The sequence below is a fragment of the Bos taurus genome, chromosome 3, assembly GCF_002263795.3.
Source record: "Bos taurus isolate L1 Dominette 01449 registration number 42190680 breed Hereford chromosome 3, ARS-UCD2.0, whole genome shotgun sequence".
Lineage (NCBI taxonomy): Eukaryota > Metazoa > Chordata > Mammalia > Artiodactyla > Bovidae > Bos > Bos taurus.
This window is the reverse complement of record NC_037330.1, coordinates 14,761,594-14,789,409: the sequence shown is the minus strand read 5'-3', so window position 1 is coordinate 14,789,409 and position 27,816 is coordinate 14,761,594. Positions and strand designations below refer to the sequence as shown.

The 27,816-nt window shown below is 47.0% G+C and overlaps 1 protein-coding gene across 7 annotated transcripts in view; it reads right to left on the bottom strand.

Moving 5' to 3' along the window:
• ARHGEF2 (Rho/Rac guanine nucleotide exchange factor 2) overlaps positions 1-24,710 on the bottom strand; it is a 48,672-nt gene extending 23,962 nt beyond the window's left edge. Inside the window, exons 1-7 of one of the 7 annotated variants that reach the window (XM_010802880.4) lie at positions 24,485-24,710; positions 16,817-17,112; positions 15,332-15,449; positions 9,049-9,087; positions 7,176-7,293; positions 6,497-6,536; positions 5,245-5,338 (exon numbers count right to left, since the gene is read on the bottom strand). In XM_010802880.4, coding sequence (XP_010801182.1) covers positions 5,245-5,338; positions 6,497-6,536; positions 7,176-7,293; positions 9,049-9,087; positions 15,332-15,449; positions 16,817-17,091 — 684 coding nt within the window. In that variant the 5' untranslated portion in view covers positions 17,092-17,112; positions 24,485-24,710. Of the gene's footprint in view, positions 1-30; positions 283-1,739; positions 1,783-5,244; positions 5,339-5,645; positions 5,756-6,496; positions 6,537-7,175; positions 7,294-9,048; positions 9,088-15,331; positions 15,450-16,029; positions 16,135-16,816; positions 19,195-24,484 lie in introns of those variants that run through there. The other 6 variants (XM_059882616.1, XM_059882630.1, XM_024986243.2 and 3 more) reach the window with 6 other exon arrangements.
• Between the last annotated feature and the right edge of the window lie 3,106 nt (positions 24,711-27,816).

Below are 27,816 nucleotides of genomic sequence, written 5' to 3'. Positions count from 1 at the left end.
GGCGGGAGGGACAGGGGTTTCAGAGCCCACCTTGCTGGCCAGCTCTCTGCTCCGGTCGATCCGCGCCCGTGTGAGGGATTCGATCCGAGACATAATCCAATGGAGGGGCGCCCGGGAGGATGCGGCGCGGACCCAGGCGTCCGGCTATTGTGGGGGGAGGGCGGGGAGGGGTCTGCCCCGCACGCGTCAGTCTGGGGGACAGGAAGTCTGACTCCCCTCGCCCAGCACCCAGCGCCAGTTCCTCAAACCCGAGTCTCCACCCCCGCCCGAGCTCAGGAAGGGGGGAGGCGGGGCGGAGGGAGGGCGGAGTGCCGCGCGCCGGACGGGACGCCTCGGTCAGTGGAGGGGCGGCTCGCACGAGTACACGGGGTCGTGGACTGGCAGTCCAGCGCCGGTGTGTGCCTGTGTGTGTGTGTATGTGTGTGTGTTGGGGTGCGGGGTGAGGCGGGGGTGTCTCTAACCCCAGCCGCCTCGGCTGCAGTTTTCCTAAAACCCTCCCTGGCCGGCCCCGTAGCCCTCACCCCACGTTCATCTTCCCCTTCCCCTTTTCCTTCCCCAAAGCAGTCCATCAGTCTAGAAAGACCCGCGGGCCGGAGGATTCCAGCCGTTCCCAGCTCTCCAGGGAATCCGGACCAGTTCCTTCCTGGCCTTTGGGGGCCCATCAAAGCAGGCCAGAGCCAACCGACCCCCACTTTTACGATCGGGGCAGGGGTGGGGAGAGGGCGGAGAAATCAAAGGGGAACTAAAGGCTGGGTTTTAGTTCTTTACAGGGCCTGGAGGAAGAATCCGAGAGGAGAGAGTCCTTCCCCAAGCCCCAAGCCTCTCTGGGGCCTTCCAGGCCGGCACTCTGCCCACCCCCTTCCCTCCTGCTTCTGCCTCCACCGACGGCTTGGGGCCAGGGGTTGTGGGACCAAGACGCTGAGGAAGTCCTTCCTTGTGTCTAACCCCAGTTCTCTCTGTTGCCAGTTAGACCAGAACCAGAAAGCCCAGCAGCCAACCTGCCCCACTGGAGAATGGCCCATGTCTCCACGAGGAGGAGCGGTGGAGTGGGACACACTTTCTGGAAACTCTGCCCCAGCCTGAGGCAACCTCCACCTTTTGGGGGAAACACCTCCTCCCCTAGAATTATAATCATTCACATTGCCCTTCATTTCTACCTCTCAGAACCTCCGTGTCTCTGGAGCAACCAAAAGCACAGAGAGTCCTGGAACAGAGCATCTTAAGTTTGTAGGGTGCTGCCTGACTCTGGTCCTCAAAGGTGTGGAGGAAGGAGGGGAGGAGAGGAGGCCCAACCCAGACCCAGCGGCTCCCTGCAGGGCTTCAGCAGCAGGGCCTGGCTGCAGGTTTTAAGCCCAGCTCAGCACTCTTGTAGGTGCCAATTTTAGCCTCTGCCACTATTTTGGGCTCCACTGCCTCACCACTGGCTGAGCTCCTTGGGCTCTTCACCCCCACACTGCTCCTCTGACTTCCCCTCCTGCCTAGCAACTCCTTCACCTCTTTCTTCACCCATTCCCCTGTTTAGGATCCTTATATAGCAAAGACCAGAAAAAAAGGAGAGAAAACAACCATGCCCAGTTCTAGGCTGAATGGAAACTAGAAAGCAGAAGGGACTTCCCAGGGCCATCAGGGAGGCTGACTTCTCCAGGGTTGCACCTGCAGGGGAGACCTACAGGAAGGTCCTAGGAACTCTCCCAAAAGCAGCGGTCTTGAAGCTCCTAGACCCATTACCCCAGACTTACCTCCCCCCAGTGGGCAGCCAGGGCTGAGGAATGTACTAAATTTAAAAACAGACAGCCAGAAGCCAGAATCCTAGCCGCAAGGCTCCGCCCACTGGGGGCCCAGAGACAAGGGGTAGGCTGAGACCTCGGCTTTTCTCCCAGGCCTGGGGTAGGAGGGTGTTGCAAGCTAAGGATGGAATCTTAAAGGGCCAAACTCCAGTCTGGATATGCAGTAAACCCAGGACCTGAATCCCAGAGTTCTGTGAGGGATCTCAGTCCCTAAACTCAATTTAGAAGGTCTCTATATGAAAGAAGAGGACCTAATCTCATAGCCCTCTTCTGTTTCCCACCCCAATCTTCAATAAACTTTCCACCCATTTGCTCTTTGTTACCTTCCCTCTTACCCTTCCTCTTCTTCCTCTTAAGAGGTGAATAGTAAGAAGGGGACTTAGGGAGTGGGTAAAGGGACTCAGTCTACCTTTAAGAACACCTGTGCTTTTAGCGGGCTAGGCCTGCAGCTTGACTTAATTTCTACTTTCTGTATCCTCTGGAATAGTGAACCCTTTTCCTTTTGCTTTGGCATCCCCTGACCTTTCTTCCAAACCGTTTTCATCCCAGTCCCTGTTCCTTCTACCAGTGATGCCTCCCAGATTTTCTGAAATTATTTTCTTAGATACACAAAAACAAAAGCCAATATTAATTTCTGCCAGAATCTAAAAGTAACCACCCCTTCTTTAGCTTATTTAATTTGACAGAGAAGTGCCTGCGTGCTCAGTCGTGTCCGACTGTGACCTCATCAATTGTAGCCTGACAGGCTCTTCTGCCCATGGGAGTACCCAGGCAAGAATACTGGAGTGGGTTGCAATTTCCTTCTCCAGGGGATCTTCCCAACCCAGGGATTGAACCCATGTCTCTTGTGTCTCTTATGTCTCCTGCACTGGCAGGCAGGTTCTTTACCACTAGTGCCACTTGGGATGCCCTAACTTGACAGATAAGTCCCCCACATTTCAGGGGTAGGGAGGCCATCCCAGAGAAGAACCTGGTTGTCAGCGTCTTGTCCAGTAGATGAGCAGAGAAAGCCACAGAGATACCTGGGCCCAAGTCCTATGGTGGCCAAGAGGTTTGTTTTACTTCTTATTACTTTGTTCCCTTGTGTATTGTGGAGGGGATGATTAATCCATCAGAAATGGTGGAAGAAGGGGACTTCCCTGGTGGTCCAATGGCTAAGATTCCTTGCTCCCAGTGCAGGGGGCCCAGGTTCAATCCCTGGTTGGGGAACTAGATCCCACAGTTCGAAGGCCACAATTAAAAGATCCTGCATGCCGCAACTAAGACCTAGCACAGCCTAGTACATAAATATTTAAAAAAGAAGAAATGGTGGAAGAAGTAAAGAGAGGAAATCAACTGTTCCGTAGGTTTACTGACAGAGGCAGAGGCGACAGTATATAGTCAAAGCTCTAGGTTCATAATACAGCAACACCTCTTACTAACTGTGGGGTCTTGGGCAAGTGGCTTAGCCTCTAAGATATCTTGCCATAAAATGGAAATTCAAATACTTATCTTTGCCAGAGTGTTATAAGAATTAGATGAGGACTTCCCTGGTGGAGCAGTGGATAAGAATCCGCCTGCCAGTGTAGGGGACATGGGTTCCATCCCTGGTCCAGGACTATCCCATATGCCTCTGAGCAACTAAGCCCATGCCCCTGTGCCACAACTACTGAAGCCCGAGCACCCTAGAACCAGCAAGTCACAACTACTGAGCCTGGGTGCTCCACTGAAGCCTGTGCGCCCAGAGCCTGTGCTCCGCGAGAGAAGGCGCCGAGTGCCAAGCCCGGGCACCACGACTAGAGAGTAGCCCCTGCTCTTCGCAACTAGAAAAAGCCCACATGCAGCAGTGAAGACTCAGCGCAGTCAAAAATGAATTTTTTTAAAAAATGAGATGAGTTGAGCTCTGTAAAAGTGTTGTCAACTTTACATTGCTCCTCAAGTAAGAAGAAATAAGCTACTTCCTTCTTTCAATGCTTGACTGAGCTGCTCTCCAGCCACACCTCTGGTGTTTACCTGCTTATGGCCCCTATCCTGAGCTAGGAAGAGGGGAAAGGAAGAGATTTAGTGACTCAAGAACACACATTCATGGGGGTGGGAGCAAGATGAACCAAGAGATGACAAAGAGGGAAACAGGTAGACAGGACCAGAGCCCTGGTGAGGAAAGGTGACGCGGACAATGTCCTGATGATGCTAGTCCTTCCTGCTGCTGGCCTGGGCTCGTCTCTGCCCACTTTCCCTTTCATCCCCTCACCAAACTGCCAGGCCAAGGGTGAGCAAATGAAAACCAACTGGGATCCAGATGGCCCCTGGGCAGCATCGACTTCCCCTCTCATTCACATTGCAGGAAAAGAGGGTGATTCTGCCATCAGACTCCTACTCTGCGCTGAGAGCCTGCGGGGTGAGGGGCCCCAGAACCAAGGTCTCAGTGTTGGCTTTGTTCCCTAGAGAGCTCTGTTCCCCACCAAGAGGCAAGAAGGAGCCTCAGTGTGCCCAGCTTGCTCTGGTCTCAGACTGCCTGATCTCATGCTTCAGCTTCTCACTACAGCCTGCGGTGAGAAGGTGCTAAGAACCTGGTTTCATTTCTGCCCTCCCTGCCTACCCAGAGGAAGGAGAATCCTGGCTAAAAGACTGACAGAGAGAGGGCCCTGTGGGCACTGTGGGCAGGTGAGAACCTTACTGGGTAGAAACCTGTGATGTTTCCAGGTGAACCTGATGATGTCTCGTCTGGGGTTTCTGTCAATGTTCAGAAGCTACCCCGGTGGGAAAATACATGCATACTTGGGTAAGCCAGGAGAGGAAAAGGGGGATGGCTCATTCTGCCAGTAAATGAAGAAAGTAGAAATGAATTCAAGCAGTAGGCAGAGCTCCCGGTTTCACCAGAGCCTGAGGGTTGGTAATAAGGAAGAGAGCAATGTGCCTTCATCTTCCTGGGGTCAGAATTGCACACAGCCCCACGTGGGCGCTGTGTGTGCGCTTCCATAATCATACACTCCTGGCTTCCACTCTCCCTATGGTCTAATTTCAAGTCCTTCAGCTGCTATATCCGCCCATAAAATTATGAGTGTAAAAGCACTTTGCAAACCCTAATACTCTCTGAAGAAGTAAAAAGTGTTGCTGTAATTATTATCATCATTATGTCCAATGGCTAAGATTTCTGCTGCCCACCTCTTAGCTATGTGGGGCCTAAAGAGAGGGAAGGCTAGGGCACTCCTTAGCTTCCGAGGCCCTGGCCCTTCTCTTCTTCCAGCTGTCTACAGCTGGCTACTAAGCTAGAGGCATGGGGAAAGCAGAGGAAAGGAGATTTACTGGGACATAGGGAGGGAGCCTGAGAGACATAATGTGTTCCCTTAAAACTTGAACCATTGCCCTGTGTCTCTGCCTACTGGGGGAAGCTGGGGAGGGGGGCAGGTGGTGAGGTGGAGAGGAAGGGAACTGGGGAGGGCAGGGGGCCCAGGCTTCCCGCTCCCCTGACTCCTACCTTGGCCTTTCCGGTCATGCCCAAGATCAAGCTGAGTGTCCGTCGCAGGGAGGAGCCTGCCCAGGTACCTGAGCTCCGTTCCAGTTGGCTACAGCTGCAGAGAGAAAAAGAACAGGTGAAGGGATGGAGCTAGAGCTGGAAAAGAACAAGATACTCCCAGAGATATGGTGGATGAAGGTGCCATAACCAGGGGAGAGAAAATGGAGATACAGGGGGAAGACTGAGAGAAGGATGGGGACAAGGGAAGGAGGACTTAAAAAGAAGAGGCTCCCACCCCCTACCTCCTGGGATTTTCTGGCTATGGTCACTACAGTTTCCCAGGCCCCTCTATATATGAGGGAAACTCCAGGCTCCTCCCAGATAAATACAGACGCTCCCCTCCTCCCTAATCCAGGACCAACCTCTTTCATACTGCTTCCCAACGGAAATGATATGGGGTGTGGTGGGCTCTCCAAGAGGACGTTTTTCCCCCACAAAACAAGAGCCCTGTGTACGACCCTCTCTGCTGTGTGGAAAGGGCCTCTGGGCCTACCGCCAATAAGGACTGAATTTCCTGGGATTTCATCAGCCCCATCCCATGAGCTAATCCCAAACCCAGAGCCAGGAGGATGTGTCAGCTAGAGATTTTCAGGACCACAAATCAGAGCTTGATATCTTAAAGGGCCCATTCCCAGCTCACACACCCACACTGTCTCAGAGGGCTGACCCACTCTAATCAGACTTTGGCTGCAGGAGTCAAACAAACAGGTGCTGATTCGGCATGCTTATTTACACAGACACTGAAAGCTCCCAGCCTCCACCTCTGTCCTTGAACTACATGCCTTCAGCCCCTGCCCTCTCCCCTAGGGGCTCAACTGCCCATGCCCACCTCTTCTTAGGGCCACTCCCCATTGGTCCTTGGTCACAGTCTCTCCCTAAGATTGTACAGCAGCCAACCTTCTGACCCTGACAGCAGCCATCAACCTCCACTCTCTTACTCAACAAACACCCTGGGGGTCCAGATACTCCTTTTCTTTCCCTAATTTCTTCCTCATCCCATGGAGCTACCGGGAACCTTCTTTGCCTTCCCTGCCCAATGAGAAGAAGGGCAACTCTTTGCAGTTCAAGGAGAAGGATATTTGGAGATCTTTGATCAAAAAACGTTAAGGGGTGCAATGTTGCAGAGACCCTTGAGGCTACAAAATTCCTGGCCCAGTCCCATTGCCTCTCCCCCATCCAGGCCTTTGAGAGGCTCTGAATCCCCCAAACTTACCTTTGGCTCAGGTCAGTGCCAGAAGACTGGGACAAATTCCCTGCCAACACAAAAGGAGACGTGAGGTGTCCAGCTAAAGCCAGACAAAGGCGCTCAGAGCTGCCTCCCCCACCCGCTCCACCTGGGTCAGGTTCCCAAGCTGCAGGTGCCTCTGACGCCATTCCTGAGGGCGGGCACTGGGGAGCAGGGAAGGAGGGCGGGTCTGAGCAGAGCAGAGCTGAAGGACTTAGCAGCCAGGGTAACAGAGCCCTGGGGGGTTGTGTGGAGAAAGGCTGGAGGCCAGTGTCACAGTTCTGTTTCCGGTGAGTGGAAAGGACAGAGGATTCACTCTGAGCTCCCAAAGCCTCATCTTGATGACAAGGCATGTTGAAGGTAACTGTCCCCCTCTCTGGTGAAGGGGGAACCTGGAGAGCCTCTTCCTGTCCTGTGTTCTCCTTCCTTGGAAGGAGAGTACCAAAGTCTTGAATTCAGATCTCTCATTTGCATAAAGGCGTTTCAGAGTACCAAAGTCTTGAATTCAGGTCTCTCATTTGCATAAAGGCATTTTGGAGTTTCCAAAGGTGTGTGGTTGAACACAACGCAGGACCTCTGAACCCAAAATTTACAGCTGGCTCTGAGGACTGGGGTGAGACTGCCAGAAGAAGGGGCCACCACTGCTTTGCTCCCCACTTTTACTCACCAGCTGGGTCTGAGCAGCCCAAGAAGCAATTGATGCCACTCATGGATACAGACTTGGAAAGCATACCAGTGGCTGAGTGGTCCAAAGGGCCAGCTGGTGGGTGACAGGAACCTTGATCCTAGAATCAAGAATCTTCATGCAAAGACCAAGCTTCAACCATCTTCCCCCCAGGCTCTTCACTTTCCCACAGCAAAAGGCCCTTCAGGCCTTCTACCCCTCCCTACTACCCATATCTGGAACATTCCACTTGAAATAGTTAGGAAGTTATTCCTGCTATTTAGCAGTCATCACTCTGTTGCAACTCAAATCGAGGCTGCCTTAATATAGAATATATCCTAGAAAAGATTTACCCTGAATGGTTTCCAAAGTGACAAACTCAATCTACAGAGGTCAGGCAGATAGTGGAAAAAAAAGAAAAAAAAAACGGGGCAGTCTGGTTTTAAAACAATAGGGAATAGAAATATTCATAAACTACACACCCAATCTTTCAAACCCTTTTTGTTTCTCAACCCTACTTGGAACATTACAAAAACTGGCTATATATCAGTCCATAAGGCAAAATTTAACATACTTCAGATAATCTTTATCAGAGAGATCATAGGAAACAATCCAGAAGTCCCTTTTCACAACAGACTGAATAACGAATCTATGGTATATTTATATATACAACAATAAAAATAAACAGACTATAGTTCACCCAACAATACAGATGAACCTCACAAAGAATGCCAAGTGGAAGAATGAAGATACAAAAAATTTATATACATAATGGATGCTGCTGCTGCTGCTAAGTCACTTCAGTAGTGTCCAACTCTGTGCGACCCCATAGACGGCCTCCTACCAGGCTCCTCTGTCCCTGGGATTCTCCAGGCAAGAACACTGGAGTGGGTTGCCATTTCCTCCTCCAATGCATGAAAGTGAAAAGTGAAAGTGAAGTCGCTCAGTCGTATCTGACTCTTAGCGACCCCATGGACTGCAGCCTACCAGGCTCCTCTGCCCATGGGATTTTCCAGGCAAGAGTACTGGAGTGGGGTGCCACATTCATATAAAATTTAAAACAGGTAAAACTTATTGATATTGTTTAGAGATGCACATAAATGTGGTAAATCTATAAGGAAAACTGACCTTGAAAGTCAAGAAAGTAGTCCTCTCTATCAGGAGAGGGCTGTGAGTGGGGAGGGACCCCATGGGGGTTCTGGGTTTGGTGGTACTCTATTTTTTTTTAACCTAGAGTAGTTACATGAGTGTTTGCCTCCTAATTATTCATTACATTGTACAGATATGTTTTATATACTTTTCTGTATGTATATTTCAAATTTTTTAAAAAATATCCATATATTTAGAAATTTAAAAATACCCTTCCAAATAAACTTGGTGATCAAAGAAGAAATCATTATGGAAATTTAAAGATATTTTATAACAACAATAATGAAAATACTACTCAACAAAACTTGTAGGAGACGGTCAAAATGTACCTCAAGGATAATTTATAACTTTAAAATGCTTATATTGAAATTTTTAAAATTGAAAATTAATGAGCTATGCCAACTTAAAAGGTTAGATAAAAGAACAACAAAACAAACCCAAAGAAAATAGAAAAAAGGGTAAAGGGTATCATAAAGATAAAAGCAGAAATCAATGAAGTTGTAACAGCATAAAATAGGATCAATAATGCCAAGAGACAGGCCAATAAAATAGACAAAACTTTGATAAAAGTGATGTGCAAATAAAAGTATAATGAAAAAGTGGATCTAACTATAGAAAGAGCAAAAGGTGACTAGAAAGATAATGCTATCTATAACTTAATGCCAGTAATTTTGAAAATGGAAACAAAATAGATAAATTATTTAAAAAATATATATATATGACTTACCAAAACTGAATCTAGAAGAAATAGAAAGTCTGAATGGTCCTATTAAAGAAATGGAATCAGTAGTTAATCTTTCTATAAACAAAACACACAAGGCCAAAACAGTTTTATAGTCAAGGAATAGATCTTTCAAGCAATAGAACACTGATCCAAACTCTTTTAAAGAATAGAAAACAAAAACTTTCAAACCCTTTCCTTGATTCTTAAGCTACACGTAGACAATATGACAAAGGAAAATTATGGGCCAATCTCTCTTATGCAAAGTACAAACATTCCAAACAAAATATTAGCAAACTGTAATAGATTTTAAATGGCCTTAATAGCCACAAATTATTTACAGCTCCTACCATTAAGAAGGAATCTATTTCTTCACTCTTTGTATCTGGGCAGGCCTGTGACTTACTAAGATGACTAGAATGTGACAGAAGTAGCATGATGTGATTTTTGAGACTATACCTCAAGAAACTCAAAGCTTCCTCTCTTGCCCACTTAGAATGATATTTCCATGTGATGGAGAAGCCATATGGATGAGAACCAAAGTATCACAACAAGGCAACCTAACAACCCACAGGCATGAATATCACCATCCTTGACCATCAGTCCTTTTCAGCCACCAGATAACTGTGACCACATAAGTGAGGCCAGGTAGAACTGGCAGAAGAATACCCAGCTAAGCTCAGTCAAAATTAACCATCCATAACACTCTGAGGGGGAAAAAAAGGTGGTTGTTTTAAGTCATTAAGTTTGGGGTTGATCTATTATGCAGGAATAGATAACTGATGCCACAAATGAATTCCAGCAGCGCATAAGAAAGAGAATCCATCATGAAAGAGTTGGAATTATCCTAAAAAATGAAGGTGGTTTAAGATGAGGAAAATCTTTAAATGTAATTTACCTCAATGACAATATTAGAGGAGAAAAAAACATTACCAACTCAGTAAAAGCAAAAAAAAAAAATCACAGGATAAAATCCAACATTCACTCATTGTAAAACCAAAGGCCTGAGTGTTACCAATAGAAGGAATCTTCCTTAACTTCAGGAAGTGAAGTGAAAGTTGCTCAGCTCAGTTGTGTCCGACTCTTTTGCAACAGTCCATGGAATTCTACAGGCCAGAATACTGGAGTGTGTGGGTGTTCCCTTCTCCAGGGGATCTTCCCAATCCAGGGATCAAACCCATGTCTCCCGCGTTGTGGGCAGATTCTTTACCAGCTGAGCCACCAGGGAAGCCCTTTAACTTGATAGAGTATCTTTTAAAACCTTACAGCCAAAAATCAATTTTAATGGTAAAACATGAAATGTACTCCCTCTAAAAGACAAGGATAGCCATTATCCCCATTACTGTTTAGCATTGCAATAGACCCCTAGCCAAGCACAGTAGGGCAAGAAAAAGAAATGAAAGAAATTATTGGAAAAGAAGAAAACAAAGTTCAATTAAAGATGACATAATTGTCTACTTAGAAAAGCCAAAAAGAAAATCCACAAATTGTTATAACTGAAAAAAAGAGAGTTTAACAAGATGAATAACTATAATTAATTCAACTACATTTCTATAAACCAAAAATAATTATAAAATACAATTAACACAATTTCTTTATATAAGAAAGCATTTATAATAGCAACAGAATCTATACGGCACATAGAAATAAATCTAATAAAGATTGACGACCTGTATGAAGAAAACTAATACTTTGTTAAAAGACATATTGTTTAGAAAGCCTAACTAACTAGAGATATCATTTTTCATGGATAAGAAGATTCAATATTAGAAAGAAGTCTGTTTTTCTTAAATTAATCTTTAAATTCAACATAATCTCAATAAAAATTCAGCAAGAATTTTAGCTGGTTCTAAAATTCATAAGATAATAATAAAAAAAGAAAAAAATAAAATAAAATTCATATAGAGATATAAAGGACCTAGAATAGCCAAGATAATTTTAAAGAAAAGTAAGAAAGTTGGAGAACTTAAATCACTACATTTTTAAGATTTACAGTAAAAGCTACATTAGCCAAAAAAATAGATAAATAAATAAAACTTGTAAGAAAAAAAACTCATCTATGGAGAAAGGAATGGCTACCCACTTCAGTATTCTTGCCTGGGAAACTTCATGGACGGAGGGGTCTGGCGGGCTACAGTCTGTGGGTGTGGGGTCACAAAGAGTTGGATATGACTAAGCGACTAACACTTTCACTTTCATAATAAAGCTACATTAACTAAGATAATGTGATACTGGCATAAAAATAGACAAATAGATCAATGCAACAGAGAATAGACTCCGGAAACAGACTCACACAAATGCACCCACTTGATTTTCAACAAAGATGCCACAGCAATTCAGGTAAGAAAGTAAGTTTTTTTAATGAAGAAAATATATATTTTTATGGGGGAAAAAAACCAAAACTTTTTTATTTCTTCTATATACTAGAACCTAGATAAGTCACAGACCTAAACATGAAAAGCTAAAACTATAAAGCTTCTAGAAGAAAACATTAGAGAAAAATCTTCACATTCTTGGGGTAGGCAAGATTTCTTAAACATGACGAAAAGCACTAAGCATTAAAAAACTGATAAATTGGACTTCATCTAAATTAAAAACTCATGTTTATTAAAACACAGTATTAAAATAAAAATGCAAGTCAAAGACTGTGAGAAGATATTCACAATACACATATCTGGCAAAGGACTCAAATCCAGAATACATAAAGAGCTTTTACAAATCAATAAGAAAAAGACAAACTGTTTTAAATGTTGAGCAAAAGACTCGAACAGACATTTCACAAAACAATGTATTTGGATGGCCAATGAGAATATGAAAAGGTGCCCAGTAAAATTTTTCAACAGGGACATGAAACGTAAAACCAGAATGAGACAATTCAAAAACACCCACCAGAATGGCTAAAATTAAAATCTTAAAAAAAAAAAAAACTTGACCATAACTTATAATGTAAATAGATCTGAAAAAGAATACCTACCTATCTATACATGTACAACTGAATCATTTTGCTATACACTTGAAACATTGTAAATCAACTGTACTTCAATAAAGTGAAAGTGAAGTCGTTCAGTCGTGTCCGACTCTGTGACCCCGTGGACTGTAGCCCACCAGGCTCCTCCATCCATGGGATTCTCCAGGCAAGAATACTGGAGTGGGTTGCCATTTTCTTCTCCAGGGGATCTTCCCGACCCAGGGATCAAACCCAGGTCTCCCGCATTGCAGGCAGACACTTTAACCTCTGAGCCACCATAAAATCTTGATTAAAAAAAAAGTATAATATACCTAAGAAAACATCTAATATATATCTACAAACAGTATGGAAAAAATATGATAAAACTTTATTGAAATACATTGAATGGAGAAGTATCCTGTTTTCATGGGTAGGAAGAAGCAATATGGTAAAGATGCCCACTTTTCCTAAAATAATTTTTAGATTTAATGCAACGCCAATCAAAATCTCAAAAGTTTTTAATGCATGTTTTATACATAAGTTATACTTCAATAAATATGTTCTTTCTAAATTAAGAAACTGTCTCTTTAAAGACATTATAGAGAGGAAAAAGTCAAACCACTTTTCTCAATCTTGAGAAAAGATCATTGCAACACATATAACAACAAAGGATTAGTTTCAGGATATGTAAAGAACACATTCAAAACAATAAAGAAAAAACCTTCAAAGAATCCAATAGAAAAGTGGGCAAAAGATAGGAAAAGGAACTTCACAGAAGAGGAAACACAAATGACCAAGGCAAAGGGAAAAAAATGCCAATCCCATTTGTAATAAGGATAATTCAAATTAAAACCACAATGAGATTTATAACCACTAGACTGACAAAATTAAGAAATCTGATGATTCCAAATGTTGGAAAGCATGTGAATCAACAGGAGCACTTATATATTGCTGATAGAAATAAAAAGTTTCTCGTTATCTCAAAAAAATGATAATTGTATACTCTGTGACCCAATAATCCTACTCCAAGATATACTGCAGAGAAATTCTTGCAAATGAGCACCAGAAGATGGGTAAAAGGATGTTCATAATGACACTCTTCATGATAGCAAAGAATGGAAATTATACAAATGTCCATCAACAGAAGACTGGAATGAAAATAATGGACTACATTTGCAACACACGGATAAAAATTAGAAACAGGATGCTGAGTGAAAATGCAAGTTATAGAAAATTTTGTGGAATATAACATCATTGATTTTTTTTAACATCATTGATTTTAAAGTTAGAAACAAAAAAGAAATAATGTATTACTAGGTAATACTTTGTGCTAAAACAATTTTTTAAACTACTCTTAAAAAGTAAATGAGTTATTAAGAAAATTGAAGACAGTGATTACCTCTGGAGGGGAGGCAAGGGAATAAGAGAAGAGAGGCAGACATAAGCAAAGATAAATGTGTTAGTAATGTTCTTGTTCTTGAGATGGGTGGTTGGTTGATTAGGCATTCATTTTTCAATATTACATTTAAGACAATGGAAAAATACAATACAGAATATTAGCAACTCTGGCAAACTGGAGGATAAAGCTCTCATCTAAGGACATCTGAATTTTAGAAATTGTAAACACCGTGCTGGCCAAACAAAATAAATTTTGAGCTAGACTTGGCTCATGGTCAGTCTGCAAGCCCCAGTCTAGTTTAATGAATTTCAGACTTTCAGTCTATGGACACTGCAGAGGACTTACACCAACTTGCTGCTGCAGGAAGAAACAGACAAATAAACAAGCAAAAAACAGACAGACAAGGAGAAATTTAAGGGAAGTACTTAGATAAAGACAGGAGAGGAATGAGAGAAGGAAGGCATAAAAAAAAAAAAAAAAAACACAAACACTAGAGAGGGGAGAAAAGAAGGAGACATATAATACCAGGAAGCGCGCAGCCGGACAAAGAGAGAGGTGAAGAGGGGGGAAATAAGTAAGAAGGGCCTGGAGGGAAGAAGAGGGAAAAAAAACCACTGTCTCCCATGTATTAGTCGCAGTATTGGGCACTTCAACACTTTTTTCCCCAGTCTAACAATCACAACTTGAAAAGACAGGTTTTAGTAGCCTGATTTTCAGAAAGATGAAGTGCATTGTTCAACTAGTGTGACTCGCAAACGCTGTTCTTTCTACTATACCACATCGAACTGGGCTGGAGGGAAGAAATGCAGAAATGGTGATGGAGAAAAGTGTGACCTGGGATAAGATGGGTTTTGCTGCTTCCCTGAGACTGTAACAGCCCCTTCTTCTCAGCCTCTCGCCTGAGCCACAGGCACTTGGATCTTGAGGCCGGGTGGGTACACTGGCCAGTATGTGCTGGACAGGAGGTAACCTTAAGTCACTGGGCTTGAGGCATTTCTGTGTACAGCTGTCCCTCATTATCCACAGGGGACTGATTCCAGGATCCCATGGATACCAAAATCCAAGGACGCTCAAGTCCTTTACGCAAAATGGCATAATATTTGCATATAACCTATGCGCATCCTCCCATATACTTTAAATCAGCTCTAGATTAATTATAATACCTCATGCAATGTAAACGCCGCATAAATTAGTTGCAAACATAATGTAAATGCTATGTAAATATTTGCCAGCATAAGGTAAATTCAAGTTTCGTTGGAACTTTCTGGAATTTTTTTTTTTTTCAAGTATTTTTGACCCATGCTTGGTTGAATCCATGGATGCTGAACCTGTGCATACCAAGGGCTGACTATACTCAGGGACTTTTAGCTAGCAGACCCAGAGGTGTCTCTAAAACCTCTGTGTATCCTCAGTGGTCCCTAGGTCCTGGTTTGAGATCTTCCCTGTGATGGTCCCCTAAGCCAGAAGCCTGAGCAATCTCTATATCCTTTCTTACTTGATAGTCCTGTAATTATCTTGTTTTCAGGGTTACCAGATGCCTAGTTTCATCCTACAAATAGTAAGTTCATCTCCAAATCTGAGAAATGTGGGGTCCACAGAAAGAAGTAGTTATAACTAGGGGAACAGGGGCCTTTTACTGAGAGAGAGGCAGAGATGCCCACATCAGCACAGAGACACAGAAAGCAGGGAACAGAGGGTCTCAGAGAAAGAGGCAGAGGCAGGATACCAAGGCCGGGGAACAGAGCCCACAGACCCAGGGAAGTAGACAGAGGGGTATAGACGCCAGATTCAGATTTGGTCAGATGCAGTCAAAGTGATCCCTGGGCACAGAGAGCCTCAGCAGCTGGCAGAACAGAAGAGGCACAGACTGGTGGTTGGACAGGCAAAAGGGCAGGAGAGCGGGGGGAAGGTGGGCGCTTCCATGGGGATTTGTTTGTCCATACCACGCAGGAGGGTTGGCCACCTTGGTGTTGCAGGTCCAGAAAGGAGTCCAGTTCCTCTTGGCTCCGCAGTAAGGAGGGCTCCTTGGGGCTTGTGCATCCCGATGCCTGCAGTTTATTCCTGAAACACACATTGCCACCGCTGCCCTCCGTACCCAGTGGCCAGTGACGGGCACCAGGGAGAAACACCGCCTCAGCCCAGTCCCTGTTGCTTGCCCCCAGCCCAGCCCTTCCTGTTGGCATAGGCGCAGGCCAGACCCAAACTGGCCTCCCTTTCGGGCTGTGCTTGGGCAAGGCTGTGGCACTGGCTGTGGGCAAGGATGACCCCTGCTGGTCAAAGGGCAGTACTGCCCTCCAGAAGACGGCCGGCGGTCAGCGCGGAGGGAAAGGGGATGGGGGTTCTGATGAGAACCTTAGCCCCTACTCAGATAAATGGTGTGCCTAGGGCGCCCTTCCTTCTCAACCCAAGGGACAGAATTAGTGCCTGATCGTGAAGGTGAACCTCGAAGATCCTGAGATACAGCTGGCATCACAAAAGGCATCTCTGCCTTGGACAAGCTGCTCTTAGGAAGGTGCCGTGAGTCCTGAAGACCAGGCTTCTCACCCAAGTTCCCTCCCAAGCCAGTTCAGGGGCAAGGGTCCTCTCCTCTCACACACCCAGCCAGCCCTATCCAGGAGCTCGAGAAGTTTGGTCTACTCACCAGGCTAAGATAATTTGTCCAAGGGGACCATTGCCAAAGCAGAGAGACAGGCCCTTCCAAGGCTGGCAGGCACTCACAGGCACCACTCACACTGAACCCTTCACGCTGACCCCCAGGCCTTCTCTTTCTGGCTTCCTCTCTGTCTTTGGGGAAGTGGTCAGGGTTTTTCCAGGAGAGGGGAAGAGCTGGGTCCCTCACTTCCGGTTTGTCATGCATATATAGAACCCTGAGCAAGAGGAGGTCTTCCCCCATTGTAGGGCTGGACTACGATGTCAAAACACCATGGGCCTGCCTCAGCCTGCACCATCAGGCGGGCAGCAATTTGGGAAAGGGGGCTAGGTCCCATGTCCCAACCCTGGGAGCACGGCTCAAGAAAACTTCCGAAGCTGTCTGGGCCTGTTTCCTCATGTGTAAAATGAGGCAACTGGGCCATATGATCCCTGAGTCCCTTCCAGCTCTAACTCTGCTGTATGTGCTAAACGCAAGTGGGAGGAGGAGGCAGTAAGACCCGAGTGTCCTGCTTCTCACCTCCCCTCCACACCTCCCCTTCTCCAGTCTCACCCACTGCCCTGGAGACTAGTAGAAGGAAGGGGCTAGGACACTAGAGAGAGCCACATACTGAAAGGCAGGGTCCATTCTCCTCAGAGGCCTGCCACAGGCCTGGGTTCAGACTCTCCAGGCAAGAGGCTAGGGGCCCAGGCCTCTTCAACTCCTGTCATTCCTTCCCAACCACTTTCTCCAGGGTCTAGGACTTGAGAGGAGAGACAGGAGGTCTCCGGTGTTTTACCTGTTCAGTGGATCCTGGAGCTCCCTGCCCGGCCCCCAGCTATGCCTTTTGAAGGGGTCGTAGTTGTGGCTGTGGGCACGAAAAGCGCCCGACCTTCGGAGGGGCACAGCATGGAAGGCTTCGCCCTCCTTTTTTCTCCCCTCCCTCTGATTCTCCTCCTCTTCCTCTTCCTCCAGCTGCGCTCTGGACTCCACCGCAGAGAGGCAGCGGCGAGTGTGGCCTCGGGGCACCAGATCTCCACCTGCGAGGAACACCTCTGGGACTTCTCTGTTCATGGAAGCCGCACACAGGCCAGTCTGAATCAAGAAGACAGAGAATGCTGAGCAGAGTTCTAGAACTCTGGAACCTTGGAACAAGGAAAGTGTCATAGTCAGCCAGGCCTAGAGTATCCTGTTACCCACTCCTCCCTTCCCCAAGGCACAGAACTGGAGGTTGGTTGGCTCAAGATTACACAAAGAATTAGCTGAGGAGTCAAACCAGGAACGTGGGTTTTCTGACTCCCAGTCTAGTGTTCTGTCCAGTACATAATGACACCCTCGTTCACTCATTATCATTCCATCTGATGAGCACCTATCTGACAGGAAGCCATGCCAAGCAAAGAGAAATAGATATTGTTCCTACCCTCAAGGAATTCATTCTGGTGAGTGAGTGCGTGCATGTGTGCACGCAGACAAAAGCACAGATCACAAACAACTGGCCAGGATTTGTCAAATGTCACAAGAAAAGTTTCAAAAAAGAAGGCTTTGTGCTGAGTACATATAACCAGTTGGAGGACTCGGAAAAGGGAAACAGAAGGAAGTAAATAGCCTTTGAGATGGGCCTGGAAGGGTGGAGTGGTTAGGATTTGGCCACGTTGGAGAGGGAGGAGTCTAGGCAAATAAAACAGCAGGGAGAAAAGGTGCGTGAGTGACAGTATTATGACTTCTTCCTTCTAAGACTCCCGTCCTTTGGGTAGTAAGACAGCTATTCTGACCTCTCCCCACGGAGCAGAGCAAAGGGCCCCCAAATTAGCCGTGTTGAAATTCCTTCACTCTCTCTTCCAGGTAGGCATTGTTCTCATAGCCCAACACTCCTGGAGGCTGTCAGGGCTTGCCTCAGTGTGTCTCAGAGTTAAGAACCCTCAGGAGCTCTTAAAGTTGAAAATGATAAGCCCCGCTCCAGAAACAAGTACCAAATACCAGAGTTTCAAGGTGGCGGAGGGGCGGGAGGGCAGCTCACATCAGCGGCATCTACCTCTGCACTCCCTCCCAGGCCCCGTCTCTGCAGAACTTCTGCTAGAATGAGTTTCCCAGGCTCCTCTTCCCCCAGGAGAGAAGCAACTGAGATGCTGGGAGGACCCAGGAGGACCAGGAAGCAATGAGCCAGAACTCGCCCTCCTCCAGGCTTCCTGTGAGGGCGTCAAGCCTTCCACAGGTTATTTTATTCCCTGCCCCCGACACACACTAACACACACACCCCTAAAGTCCAGGTTGTTGGAAAGTCGTCCCTTCCAGCTACTGCTCCCTCTCTCACTGCAACCTGCTGCCGCTGCAGACAGGACCACTGAGATGGTGCCTGTGCCCCACTGCACGCCTGTCTACCATGGGGAAGGGAGGACACAAGTACTCAGGCCTCTGCAGGTGGATTCTGCTGCCCTGCCGGGTGGGTCTAAGAATAGGAAAGGAGAGGCCTAGGAGACCAGCCCAGGCCTGCTGTCTCAGCACATTGGGAAGCCACATAGAGGGGGCCTCTCGTCCAGCCACTGGGACCCATCCTCTGTGTCCACAGACTTGGGCCTCGTGTCATCTGATGTGCCATCTGTAAACAGGATGGCCCGGTGACTTCCCTAGTGGTCCAGTGGTTAAGAATCCACCTTGCAAAGCTGGGGACGTGGGTTCGATCCCTGGTCAGGGAACTGGGATCCCATGTGCTACAGGGCAACTAAGCCCACGTGCCTCAACTAGAGAGTCCATGCGCTGCAACGAAACATCCCACATCCCATCTTAGAACAAAGACCCTAAGACTCGACACGGCCAAATACAGATATCTTTAAAAAATAAAATAAACGGGATGGGCAGTTCTGCAGGGAGCAGGACAGAACCTGAGGGCCACAGCATGATCCCTGCCAACCAGGGGTCTCAAAGCTGAGATTTGGGGCAAGGGGCGGGAGGTACTGACAAAAAAGTATTGAGGGAAGCTGGGAGGGAGGAAAGAGTAGGAACTCGGGGTGCTCACTAGAAAAAGAGCAACAGAGGCTGGGAATAGGACAGAAATGGGCACTGAGGGGCACCATGCGGACCTTGGATCTGGCATTCAATGACCTCACAAAAGAGAAAAAGCTGTTAGACCTACACACCTGTACCCAGCTTCTACCTGCTCTTCCTGGCTGGATTTTGCTCGTGGGGTGGATTTGACTGGATGAATGAAAAGCAGTGAATGGAAGCCCTTTCTTTTCCCTCCATCCCTGGAGATGCTTCCTGCTGGAGGTGGTACCTTGCTGCCTTAGCCTGGTGGACAGACATTTTTAATCCTGAGATCTTCATGTCCTGGGATCTCACCCTCCTTCCTCCAACAGAGACCACCTTGAATCTGACCTCTGCTCAAAGATCTGCCCTCTTTCTAACCTCTTCTGTCATGTCATTCATGGTCTCCGCCCTCTGTGAAAATGGAATTCACTGGACTCCTTCTCCCTCATATCTTCATTCCATTCTTCGGAAAGTTTTTCTGTTTTCTAAATTCCACTCCTTCATGGTATAATGTCAATAACTTTCATTCTCTCCTTCAAAGTGATGAGGTTTAGCAAGGCTTCCTCATCCCCCTCCCAGAGATATTCCGCCCTCCGCTTTCTGTGGCTCTACGTTCCCTTCCTTGCTGCTCTTCACATCAGTTCTCTCCCAGCCCCCTCCCATCTTTCCCTGGGTTCCTGAGCTCAGGAAATGGTACAAGGGAGCGGCCAGGGCTGGGGCTCACACAATGGCTTTATTTAGCTCCTGAATGAGATCACATCGTGTCACATCACTGCTTCCGCTGAGCAGAGATAGGAGATTCTGAAATAGGTCTGGGATCAGATGCTGGGGATGGGGGCAGGGGAGGAAAGCCAGAAGGGGCTCTCAGTCACTTTACTCTTCTTCCTGCCTCTGGATCAGATGCTTTCCCCACCAACATAGACCATCAGCATCTCCTGATCTCTCCTCTGTGTGTAATCTCCATCATTTCCCTAGTCGCCATTGATTTGTTACACATTCCAGTGTGTGCTGAGATGGAGGCATGTATTATTTAATTATTATTTAATAGTTCTCTTATTCAGAACTCCGAGACCGTAATTTCTTCAGGATGCTACAGTGGCTTTGAAGTTCGGCAGATTTGCTAGCTCTGCCACCTTCATAAACCAAGTGACCTTGGGCATCTCAATAAATAACCACATGACATTGCTTATTTCATGTGTTTGAGCTCTGGAATCATCTGTAAAATGGGAATGATAATACTACCTTGCAAGGATATTGAAAGACTTAATGATAATGTCGGTAAATACAACTAATACTGTGCTTGGCACATATTAGGTACTTAGTAAATGCTACTATTGTTGTGGTTGCTGTTATTTAGAGGCAGAGAGAAGGCAGAGCATTGAGAAATGGGGTTCTGGAGAGAGGAAGGCCCAAGAGAGAAGCGCTATATGATGGTTACCTCACTGTTATCTCTTAAAAAGAGAGTGAATAAATAACCCACAGGCTGACACTAAAACAACTGTGATGGGGACTAATTATCATAAAGTCCTTCTGATATAAAAGAACGCAAACAACCAGAGCAAGAAGGACCTTGATGAACCTGCACTCTTCAAAGAGAAGGGAGGGGAGATAGCCTCTGGTGATTTGCAGCAGAGGTTGGCAAACTATGGCCTGTGGTCAAATCTGTACTGTTTTCTTTTTTATATGCTTGGGGGAAAAAAATCAAAAGAAGAACACTACTTTGTGACACATAAAAATTATATGAAATTTAAACTTCAGTGCTCATAAATAAAGGGTTTTCTTGGAACACAGCCATGTTCATTCATTTACATACGGTATATGGCTGTTTTTGCATTACGATAGCAAAGTTGGTAGTTGCAACAGAGACCATATGGCCTGTAAAGCCGAAAATATTTATTATCTGGGTCTCTACAGAAAAAGTTTGCAGGCTCTTGATTTAGAGAAGCTGGGCCTCAGAATCTCAGGAAGGAGAGAAAAAGAGATTACAGAGAGACAGTAAGGCTTACTGCTCACCAGCCAGGCATCTCCAACCAGCTTAGGAAAGAGGGACATCAAAGACCCCAGCTCATCCATTTCCTAAGTAGCATCTGAGCCTACAGGGGTAGAGGCTTAATCCACAATCAGTGCCTACATCATCTTGTGGGACCCTCACAACCATTTCTTGAAATAGATATTAGTATTCCTATTTTACATCAGAAGAAACAGGCAGCACAGAGAGGGAAAGTAACTTGCTCAAGGTCACAGGGCTGTAGGAGGTAGAGTTGAGTTTTCACAGCAGATCCAACGCACTGCAGAACCTGAGTTCTCCTCTGAAACCAGAAGGCAAGCTCCCAGTGACCACAAGTGGCTAGCTTTGAAAGAAGTCTGGGGAATTCTCTGGCAGTCCAGTGGTTAGCACTCCATGCTTTCACTGCCGAGGCCACAGGTTCAATCCCTGGTCAGGGAACTAAGAGTCCATCCCACAAACTGCTCGGCCAAAAGAAAAAAAACAAAAAAGAAATCCAGCACTGTTGTTATTCACTCCCATTCTCATCATCATTTCTGCCCTCTCCACACAAGCCAAAGAGAGAACGCAGCTTCCAGAAGAAATTAGATGGGGGGTAAGTTAAATTTGTCCTTTCTACTCCCTCTGGATCTTAGATATCTGAATGAGGTGATGGGTGGTGGGCAGGGAGGGCCTGCTTCTGTTTGCTGCCAGCAAACACTGAGGGTAGGAACTGCTGAGAGCAACCACACAGTTGGGCATGTGGGATGGTGGGCAATGCTGCCGGGCCCCTTCACAGTCTGGGTGGCTTCCTGGGTCTGGCTCTGGGGTCCTAAATCTCCCCAAGGGGGCAATAACGGGGAAGACCTGAAAAAACTAGAAAGTAAAGAATGGGGAGGAAGGGAGAGGCCAGATGGCATGATCTGTGGGCTTCTCCTCGGGGTCTCCTAGCCCTGGGGGACAGGGTCATAGAAAACCCTTTGATAGTTCAAAATTTAATATACCTGCTTCTTCTTGCATAGAAAGTAAATCATTAATCCAACAGTATCCCACATAAAAGACCACAGCAGTGCTTCAAGTAAAGAAGGTTTCAGTTTAAAAAAAAAAAAAAAGAAGGCTTCAGTAACCACAGTTCCTTCCCACCTCTCCCTGCTCCCCGAGCACCCCATTCTACAGCGGGTCATACAGTACCCAAGTTTCTAATACCGCCTCACCTCACCCTGACTTGGCTTCACCACTGCTCTGTTTCTCAGTGCGAGACATGCAAGATTTTGGTATGTGCTTGACATTGTGTAAGCGAGGGCTTTTCAGGTGGCTCAGCGGTTAAGAATCCACCTGCCAGTACAAGAGATTCGGGTTAGATCCTTGGGTTGGGAAGATCCCCTGGAGAAGGAAATGGCAACCTACTCTGGCATTCTTGCCTAGAAAATCCCGTGGACAGAGGAGCCTGGTGGGTTACACTGCATGGGGCCGCAAAAGAGGTGAACACGACTTAGTGACTAAATGACAGCAGTGCCTTATGGCACTGTTCATTTCATAATTAAATTTTATAATTTTGTAATTAAGATGCTTGCTCCTTGGAAGGAAAGCTATGACAAACTTAGCATACTAAAAAGCAAAGATACTACTTTGCAAACAAAGGTCTGTACAGTCAAAGCTATGCTTTTTCTAGCAGTCATGTATGACCACAGTGCCCCACCATTGTGTTTGCATATAGACCTTTCTGGGCCCTGTCGGACACTGATAGGTGCTAAAGAAATATATGCTAAATATGTTAAGTCACTAAGTCGTGTCCAACTCTCTGTGACCCCATGGACTGCAGCATTCCAGGCTTCCTTGTCCTTCACTGTCTCCTGGAGCTTGCTCAAACTCATGTCCATTGAGTCGGTGATGCCATCCAACCATCTCGTCCTCTGTCATCCCCTTCTCCTCCTGCCTTCAATCTTTCCAAGCATCAGGGTCTTTTCCAGTGAGTCAGTTCTCCGCATCGGGTGGCCAAAGTATTGGAGCTTCAGCTTCAGCATCAGTCCTTCCGATGAATATTCAGGGCTGATTTCCTTTAGGATTGACTGGTTTTGATCTCCTTGCAGTCCAAGGGATCCTCAAGAGTCTTCCAACACCACAGTTCAAAATGCAGAATCTTAATTCCCTGACTAGGGATTGAACCCGTGCAGTGGAAGCCCAAAGTCTTAAGCACTGGACCATCAAGGAAGTCCCACCACATCTCCATAAAGGGCAGCCATCACGCATCTGAAACACCCACCCCAAATCACCCCCGCCTCTTTGATATGTTAGGCTCACAAAGCAATCAGGACTTTTGCTGCCTTGGGCTTCCAAGTGTGACCATCTTCTTTCTTTCTTTAAATAGATTTGCAAACTGAACCTAGGGATCCTGTCCTTTCTTTCTGCTAGGCTTGTGTGCTTTTTTTACCGGAGGTTTGCTGGGACCCAGGCTAGCCCATGATGTGTGGGTGCTAGGGAATAAGAGGGGCAAAACCAATCAGTCCCTTTCCACCTCCTGTCAGTTCCTTGGCCTGCATCCTGGGTGCCATGCTAGAAGGGTGGGGCAAGAGAAGGGCTGAGGTTCAGAGGGACACACCTGAGAAGACTTTGACCATAGAGTCCCAAGGAATTAACCCATTAGATCCCAGGGAACACCTAAAGGTAGTGGGTGAAGTAGGAAGCCCCTAATCTGAATGGATGGAGTAATATGGAATCTGGAAGCCTCTGAGCCTCAGACATGAGTTGGTGGCCCTTTAAATCTTACAATTAACTCAGACGGATGAAGGGAGTACTGCCAGGCCTTAGAGGAAGGGGACCCTGGGTGAATTAGGACTTGAGATTTTAAAACTCTAGCCATCCTTTTTGTCCATACCTCTTGAGTAAGAAAAAGAGACTAGAAGACATCATAATGGACTTTGCTGCCAGGTGAACTTGAGTTTGAATCCCTCTTAATTGACAAGGGTTAGCTGTTTAACTGGGCTTCCCTGGTGGCTCAGTGGTAAAGAAGCCTCCTGCCAATGCAAGAGACCCAGCTTTGATCCCTGCATTGGGAAGATCCCCTGGGGAAGGAAATGGCAACCCACCCCAGTATTCTTGCCTGGAAAATCCCATGGACAGAAGGATAAACCTCACGTTTAATACAGGGATTGTGATATGCCAACCTCATCAGGATTGTGAGGATTAAGAGTGCATAAACAAGCTTTGGCATCACTGGTTGCACAAGTAGTGCTAATTAACTGTTGGCCATTTTGGTGATTTTCTGTTTGTACACCTGTGCAGACTCACACAGACACAAACAGAATACACCTTAGTTAAAAACGGGAACTAATACAGGAGACTGGTGGAGAATTGTTCTGCCACTTCCTGGGTGTGCTGAGGGGTTCCTGAAGATCTCTACTTCTGGGGAATGCCCACTCATGAAGGAAGGACTCAGGGAAAGGGAAAAGGGAAACTCACCAGACTCAGGAGATATCCCAAAGATGGGAGACCCGTTCTTGCCCTCGGTTGGTGACTTCAATATGGGAGGAAGTCCCGCTTCAGGTAGCCCCTCTAAGAATCCAGTCCAGCACCTTAATGGGGGTACCTCTCTCTTGATCCTTTTAAGGGAATTGCTCATGGTCCAGAAGTTTGCTTAGGAGACAGGGGGGACTCATTCCAGTCCAGACCAGCTGCCTCTCCAACAACTCTAGCCCTTCCCTTCCCCGCCCTACTTCAAACACCCTTGACAGTGCTGGGCTCCGGTCTTTAACCCCTTTGGTGCCAACGCTGGTCCAGAGGATTCCTGGGTTCTCCTGTCTTTAACATTCCCCAAAGGGCAGCCATCAGATTCAGTCACAGGTGGAAACAGATCCAGGAAGCCAAGCTGGGGTCACTCTGAGCGGAGAGTATTTGGGAATGACATCCCAGGGAACCCTCACCCACCTGCGAGTGGAGACAGGGTGGAGCTGAGAGGAAAAAGAGGACATCTCAGGGAAAGGCCGATGGTTGGCACCCTACTTCACAGCAAGGTCCTAGAGGGGTCGGGGAGGTCCTTTGCTCTCTCTCTAATCTGGTTTCCAAGTGCTGGTGGTTCCCTTTAAGAGGCAGGTTACAGTAGGGGGAGGAGGACAGGCTGTATTTTCTGTGATGAAAGTGCAGGGAGGAGCGCTGACAAGGGCAGCTGCATCTGAAGACGGCCCTCCTTCGGCCAACAGGAACAGGGTGAGCTGGCAGCTCGGCACACACAGCTCCACTCCCAGAGTGTTGTGGATACCAGGCACAGGATATCTGACGGGCTCTCCACCCCCTTCCCTGATAACCGCTTCTGGGGGTGCTGACTCACCTTCCCTGCTTCCCTGGGGCAGAGGATGGCGTGGGCAGACACTGGACTTCCTGAGGTACCAGGGAGCCTCCTCCCTGCCAGGCCCATGGTCTAGTGGAAAGGACATGCTGCAATTGGAAGAGTTTGGCTGCCTCTGCCAACTCCCTAGATAAGGGGCCTTGGAGAAGTTACCTATTCTGTTAGCCTCATCGCCGCCTCTGTACAATGGGGATAGTGAATGACAGATGTACAAATAGTGGCACTTAAACGCTGGGTCCATAATAGTTATTATATAAATAATAGTTACTCAATAAATATGCTCTTCAATAAAACTGCCACTTGCTGTGACCTTGGATAAGCCCCTCCACTTTCTGCCTTCCCTCATCTATTAGATGAGATTATGTGATCCATGGTCCATCCTTGCTCTCAAACCCTCACTCTGGGTGAGAGGAAGAGGGCAGCTGTTGCCAGATGTGGAAGCTGTGTGCTCTTTCCTATCTGTGTGAAACTGTTAGTCGCTCAGTCATGACTCTTTGCGATCCCACAGGCAGTAGCCTGCCAGACTCCTCTGTCCATGGGATTCTCCAGACAAGAATACTGGAGTGGATAGTCATTCCCTTCTCCAGGGAGTCTTCCCGAGCTAGGGATCAAACCCAGGTTTCCCACATTGTAGGCAGATTCTTTACTGTCTGAGCCGCCAGGGAAGCCCTTTTCCTACCTGGCTGGGCTCCAAACCATATGACCATACGAGTTGTTTCTTTCTTTTCAAGAATACAGGGGAAACAGCTACCTGTTTTGTGGTGGAGGATCCTCAGAAATCCTGATTAAACAATCCTGTGATGATACAGATGAGGACACAGGCCCCGGAAGGAGGCGTGATTCACCTGAAGTCGGCCAGCGAGTGGGTGGTGGAGGTGGGCGGGGACCCAGCGCTGCTGCGTCTGTGGTCAGCATTCCTTCCACCATCCTGAGCTGCTCTCTCCAGCTATCAAGCCTTGAAAACTCCCATGCTGTCACCAGGCTGCTTCATTATCCCCAGCTTTTTGGGAACCCTTATCCCCATTTCCCATTGACTTTCTTCAGGTGAAATCCCAAAGCCTAGGATGTAAAAAAGGTGATAATCTTGGCCCTGGCTCCTCCTGGTAGTGGGGCTGGGTGTGGGTGAGCAAGTGCCAGCTAAAAGCCTGCATGACATAGGAGGGATAGAGGGCTGGTTTCCGGGGGTGGAGGGGATCTGGAACACATTGACAGATGGGTTACTATATGTTTTACCTTTAAGGGAGGAAGTTCTCAGGTTGGGTACCCAATCTCCAGAAAGGATGTGGGGTGGGTGCTTACTTTCTCTCTCCTTTGCAGACCTGCACGAAATCTGGAGGTCAGGGTTCCCATCTTCCTAGGGTGGTTTTCACTAGAGTGAAGCACTATCTGCTACTCATCCTCCATTAAATTATCTCACGAAGAGGGCTTAATCCTAAAGTAACTATTCCAGCTAAGTCTCGCCATCTATAGATTTTAGAGGCTCTTCTATTCTCCAACGCCACTGCTTAAGGGAGGCTCAAATTCCACCCTGACTCCAAGGAATTTGGTCTCTCAAGAGATGAAGTATCTGGTTTTGGCCTTTTTCCAAGGTGCCTGTGACCCTGCCTTCACTTGCTTGTCATCTGGGTCAGACCTGGGCTCCCCTTTAGTCTTCTCTGTAACAAGAGCCAGGATGCAAAGTGGGAGTTCTGCAAGGAAAGGTAAAGACTGCCCCAGCTTTCAGAAAAGGAGTACCTCCCAGCACTCAGACTGAGGAAGAAATCTCATATTGCCTTCCCAAGTTATGAAGGTTATCCTAGCCTCTAAACCAGAACTCCTCCTACAGGTTAACTCCTCACTGTTTCCAGCAGACACCACACAGGTGGCAGTGAGTTCTCGCCTCCAAAGACTAACATCTTATAGTGCTAAAGAGGAAGACAATACGTATCAAACTAGCTCCCTTTTCCTTCCCTATACTTGTTCTCAACCCCAAGCTTCTGATTCACTGTCCTTTCCCCCATTCTCCTGAGCAGATCCCAAGTCTCCACCAGCAACACAGTGAACAAAAGCAAACACATCCTCCTTGCCTTCTGACCTGGCCAGTCCTGGGGTGTCCGAGCCGCAGGCCCTGAAGGAGGGATGTGAGCTGGTGGAGGGCTACTCCATTCAGAGCCTCCCGTTGTCTCCATGTCCTTTTCATCCTTCAGCCCAGAGGCTCCAACTGCTGGGCGAAGGAAAGGTTAAACCAGTTGGGCAGCACTGACTGCTCCCATACCCCACCAGAATCTAAGCTGAGAAACGGTGGCAGGAACAAAGCGGGTGTTTGTTGGGTTTCTCTCCTGCCGGGGAGGCTGTTCTCGGACCACGGCATTCCTGGGTTGGACAGAGTCAGCTCAGAGTGGCTTCTCCCCACTGCTGCTACAGCCAAAACCCACTGCCTTTCCACAGGCTGTGCTTAGGTAACAACTCG